The 5510-nt window shown below is 37.6% G+C and overlaps 1 protein-coding gene across 1 annotated transcript; it reads left to right on the plus strand.

Moving 5' to 3' along the window:
• The first annotated feature begins 16 nt into the window (after nucleotides 1–16).
• Nucleotides 17–3516, plus strand: LOC110460931. The gene is made up of 2 exons (XM_021514159.1): nucleotides 17–568; nucleotides 898–3516. The coding sequence occupies exon 2, from the start codon at nucleotides 940–942 to the stop codon at nucleotides 3124–3126; it is 2187 nt and encodes a 728-aa protein (XP_021369834.1). The 5' UTR covers nucleotides 17–568; nucleotides 898–939; the 3' UTR covers nucleotides 3127–3516.
• Nucleotides 3517–5510: the final 1994 nt, after the last annotated feature.

Raw genomic sequence — 5510 nt, forward strand, 5'->3', positions numbered from 1 at the left:
TTTACAGACACAACTACTAAACTAAGATGTTCCATATTTAGTTGGTGACAAATAGTACGGATTATACATTATATGAGTACCACAGAGTGTAACACCGAACAAAGTCCACACCACACATGTCATATGTCATAGAGCGTCTGCATCGCAACACAGACAACCTTCACGTTACACAGAGAAGCCAGATGGAGACCGTTCACATCGCCATACTGACAACCTTCACGTCACACAGATAAGGAAGACGAGAGCGTCCACATCGCTACACTGACAACCTTCACGTCACACAGAGAAGCCAGACGAGAGCGTTCACATCGCCACACTGCAAACCTTTACGTCACACAGAGAAGCCATACAATAGCGTTCACATCGCTACACTGACAACCTTCACGCCACACAGAGAAGCCAGACGAGAGCGTTCACATCGCCACACTGACAACCTTTACGTCACACAGAGAAGCCATACAATAGCGTTCACATCGCTACGATGACAATCTTCACGTCACACAGAGAAGACAGACGAGAGCGTTCACATTACAGAAAGTATATATGAACTTTTAACTGTACCACTAAGGTAAGCAAAATAGTAACGTTTTTTGAAAAAAAGGCGTTTTTGAATCTTCAGGCTTTGTGAATAAAGTAAGATTCTTTAGCAGAATAAATCTCCAATGGAAACGGTTGATATGTATCATATCAAGCGGCTTTCACTGTCATTCTAAGATAGCTGCTCTAGCTCGTCTCTGCTATGTTACATCTACATGTACCCATATACATGTTATTAATTCGTCAAACAAATCATTTAAATAAATATAGTTAACGTTATGAAATTATTTGTATTTCAACTTGTCTATTAGGTCAGTCAAGTTTTTTTTTTTTTTACAAAATAAATTATCACTGTTTCAGAGTGAAATAACAAGACAATAAACACCTATACCCGGACATAATATGGAACTGGGTGGAATAAGGAAAGTGTCCAAGTTTCTGTCTCAACATCTCGATGCCATGGATAGCGTAGGTTGTGAGGAATCAGTTGGTGTTAGACGTTTAATGAGTTATTTAGCTCAAGTGGCCGGTGACAAATCTAAGAAAGGCAGCAGTATAATGACTGGTTCTAAATCAGAAGGATTTAATTTTAGCAGCTCTGATATGGACATGATGATAGTAATAAATGAAGTAAAGGTAGTTCAGCCACACGATGACATACAGGAAGGGGATGTCAATCACATGATTCTGGTCACGGATGACACTGGTTGTAGACCTGGCTATACTTTACTCAGGCTTTACAAAGAAGGCGTTGATCCGGACAAAGATGTAATGAGTGCATTGGCAGATGTTAATGGTTCATTGTATCTGTCCAGCCTTGTGTATATTAACAACGTGTTACCGCCAAATTGTTACCAACACGGACCCTGCTCATCGCTTCAGGCAAATAGTAAAAATAAAAAGGAAATAGATATTGCATTTTCTTTCCATTGCCGGTCTTGGCCTGATAGTCTCAGTGACTTTAGGTCTCGCACCATTTATTGTAGATGGCCATCTAGAGATCTGGTTAATTATATCGTTCGGGATGGCTGCTACTTCGTTGCAATCGGTGATAAACATTCTAGTATGAATGCAATGCAATGGCGGATTTCTTTTGCAAAAGCCGAAAAATCCCTCGTAATGTCATTTAATCACGTACAATTCAAAACGTACGCTTTACTGAAAATATTCCTCAAAGAGTGTCTTGAACGTGAAGAATCAATTAAGGACTTGCTCTGTTCTTATTTCATGAAGACAATTATGTTCCATGCGATAGAACACTCCACAAGTTCTATGTGGGTGGACGAGAACATTGTACAGTGTTTTTGGTTCTGCTTTACCATACTTCTGGAATTTGTACAAACCGGATACTGCCCTAATTACTTTGTGCTTACCCACAACATGTTTCTCTCTAACGTCACTGGGGACAACAGGAGGAGACTACTCCATGTGCTGAATAAATACCAGTGTATGGGGTGGAAGTGTTTGTTTCAGTGCCCCAGTCTTCAGTCTTTACCTCAAATCATTCACGAAAGTCGTTCAGTTAATCCAGTTTCAACTCATAAACAGATGGCTTTAGCTGAAATCAATCGGGATTTACTCATCCATACACAGCACAATTCTATAGGATTCCACGATATTGCGGCCATATTAAAAATAATAAACGGGGCGTTTTTAAAGTGCTCTGGTGACCTTTACTCTGATATAGTATTGCTTGCCACTATCAATGCTGTCACGAACACTTCTGGCAACAGCATTGCAGATCTTACACGGACCCAAAATATCCAACCAAATAAAGTTGTCTACAACCTTATCAGAAGAGAGAAACAATTACTCCACCTGTCGGCAGCCACAGATGTCTGTGTCGGACTGTTATCATTGGCCACGTTTTACTACAATACTGGTTGTTACAACAAAGCCTCTAAGGTAGCAATCCGCGTGGTGTCCGCCTGTCAACAGAGGGCGCTGATAGAGGAACATGGCGAATTTTCGGAATATTTTGAGGAAATGTGTGGTAAAAGATACACACTTCTACAGAAAGCGCAACGTTCGTTTGTGTTTGTATATAAAATTCAAGCAAAGTACAACACACTGTATCCACCAGAACTAGACATTGAGGTTCAAGCAACCGAGGACAATCATGAGTTTATTTACCTCCCACCACTACCGTACGCTATCTTCCTCGTGGTGCTATCTATGTATAGACTCAACAGTATTGGCCAGGCCCGGGTTCTCCTCGATGCTCTCATGACTGTACGCAGCGATGAAGTCTATGGAGTACTTCACTACCCCATTTTACATAACCTGGTGGGGATATGTCACCAATTGTTGGGGAACACAAGACAGGCCATCATGTCTTTTGAGGACTCGTGTAGACAACTTCCTGACAACGGAGCAGCTGCCAGTAGAATTACCGAGCTACGACGGCACCAGAGAGAAGAGCGAGGTGACACAGACATCGACGCCCTGGACTACTGCAATGTTCCATGTAGATATGAGCGATACGAACCTGACGACGACGACGACGACGACGAAGACGACAGGTTGCACTACCATAAAGTGATGTACAACACTGACCCAGTCGATTTTGTTGATATGTGGGTATTTTAAAACATAATTTTCCATCGCAGTATCCCGATTAAAGTTTGGTACAATCACGTTAAATACAGATTTTTATGGTTGTTGGATATAAACAAGAACCTCATACAGTAGATCGTCAATTCTTGATCAAATGTGAACTTTATCATAATGATGTCGTCGGTACTGCGAGTTGCCGTGTTAAAATCATAAAGAGACAACAGTTCATGTAACCATTTAAATAATTTGTTTGTGAAATAGATGAGCTTGTTACGCTAGATATAACCCCCGTCAGTGTCTGTATGGTATACTGGTAAACTACAGAGGTAGAACGACAATTTGTTCTGATATGTTCATAGGTAGCAGTGTACAGTAGAGGGTTGTGGCCATGGGTGATATTTTTGTTAAATGGCTAACCCCTGTATAATGATATGTAAAAGAAATATAAAAATAAAACTGTACTAAAATTGGTATTAGCATGATGAAGTGGGCTATGTGAGCTTCACATTTGTAAAATAGAAAGAAGATTTTTTTGGTTCGAGAATACAATTTTGGCCATAATCCGAAAGGGTGCGTACACATGAAAAGCTAGCTTTACAGGAGGTAAAATTTTGACAACAGCACACGACGCAAAATTGCAAAAAATCAAGTTTTAAAACTTTACTTGGACCCAGAACATTCTGCAACCAGGTAGGTAATCTTTAATTTCAGACAGAGCTTAGGAAAAAAAAACTAGTTGCGGGGGTCAAATTTTGGGTTGAAAACAGCAATTTTTGGCATTTTTTGGTAATTTTTGATGTGGTAACCATGGTTTTCACACAAGTGACATACATAGAAAAAAGAGGTTTATCCACTTCTCAGTACTTTATATGTATTGTAAATCTAATGCAGTTTACAAATATATATACATGTATACATGTGTTGTGTAGGGTAAATCCGCTTTGTTTACATTTCCTCGACATGTGCCTTGTTTATCAGAGTCGGGCCATTTCTACTGTATTCTGCTACTATAAAACCTATGTGTACTTCAAAGAAGAAACTGGTGACAATTATCGACAATTATTATTTGATAGGGAAATTGGTATTTTAGTTATTTGTAATTAAAGAAAAGGAAAAATGTAAATATATTTTCGTGAGAATAATGAGAGACATAATCAGAGATATGTGATTAATACATATATTGAAGATTGTTGAATTCAGGTGTTTTATATTGGGAACAAAGCCTTAGTAAAAAGAAAATTTTATGCTTGTCATATTTTTATTTTTTGAATGTCTCATTTTCACTTGACAATATATAATGACTAATTACCAACGCTGTGTCTCTCAATACACTTCTCAGTACTTTATATGTATTCTAAATGTAATGCAGTTTACAAATATATATACATGTATACATGTGTTGTGTAGGGTAAATCCGCTTTGTTTACATTTCCTCGACATGTGCCTTGTTTATCAGAGTCGGGCCATTTCTACTGTATTCTGCTACTATAAAACCTATGTGTACTTCAAAGAAGAAACACTTTACTTGGACCCAGAACATTCTGAAACCAGGTAGGTATTCTTTAATTTCAGACAAAGCTTAGGAAAAAAAAAACTAGTTGCGGGGGTCAAATTTTGGGTTGAAAATAGCAATTTTTGGCATTTTTTGGTAATTTTTGATGTGGTAACCATGGTTTTCACACAAGTGACATACATAGAAAAAAGAGGTTTATACACTTCTCAGTACTTTATATGTATTGTATATGTAATGCAGTTTACAAATATATATACATGTATACATGTGTTGTGTCGGGTAAATCCGCTGTGTTTCCATTTCCTCGACATGTGCCTTGTTTATCAGAGTCGGGCCATTTCTACTGTATTCTGCTACTATAAAACCTATGTGTACTTCAAAGAAGAAACTGGTGACAATTATCGACAATTATTATTTGATAGGGAAATTGGTATTTTAGTTATTTGTAATTAAAGAAAAGGAAAAATGTAAATATATTTTCGTGAGAATAATGAGAGACATAATCAGAGATATGTGATTAATACATATATTGAAGATTGTTGAATTCAGGTGTTTTATATTGGGCAAAAAGCCTTAGTAAAAAGCAAATTTTATGCTTGGCATATTTTTATTTTTTGAATGTCTCATTTTCATTTGACAATATATAATGAATAATTACCAACGCTGTGTCTCTCACTAATTGTTCGATGCGGTGCTGTTTTAACATTGAAATACTTAATTTAAAAATGTTTAAGACAGTATTCTTAGGCCGATATTCTTCATATATCTGTACGCTCGAAAGGATCTAGGATCACACTAATACATGGGGAAATGGGTTATTTCTTAAAAATTTTGTAATCTCGTGTGAATTTTATATGATGAGGGTGTATCTCGTTTCTGTGACCATTCAAGGCCGTAATATGTA

Source organism: Mizuhopecten yessoensis, unplaced genomic scaffold (genome assembly GCF_002113885.1).
Source record: "Mizuhopecten yessoensis strain PY_sf001 unplaced genomic scaffold, ASM211388v2 scaffold10523, whole genome shotgun sequence".
Classification (NCBI taxonomy): Eukaryota; Metazoa; Mollusca; class Bivalvia; order Pectinida; family Pectinidae; genus Mizuhopecten; species Mizuhopecten yessoensis.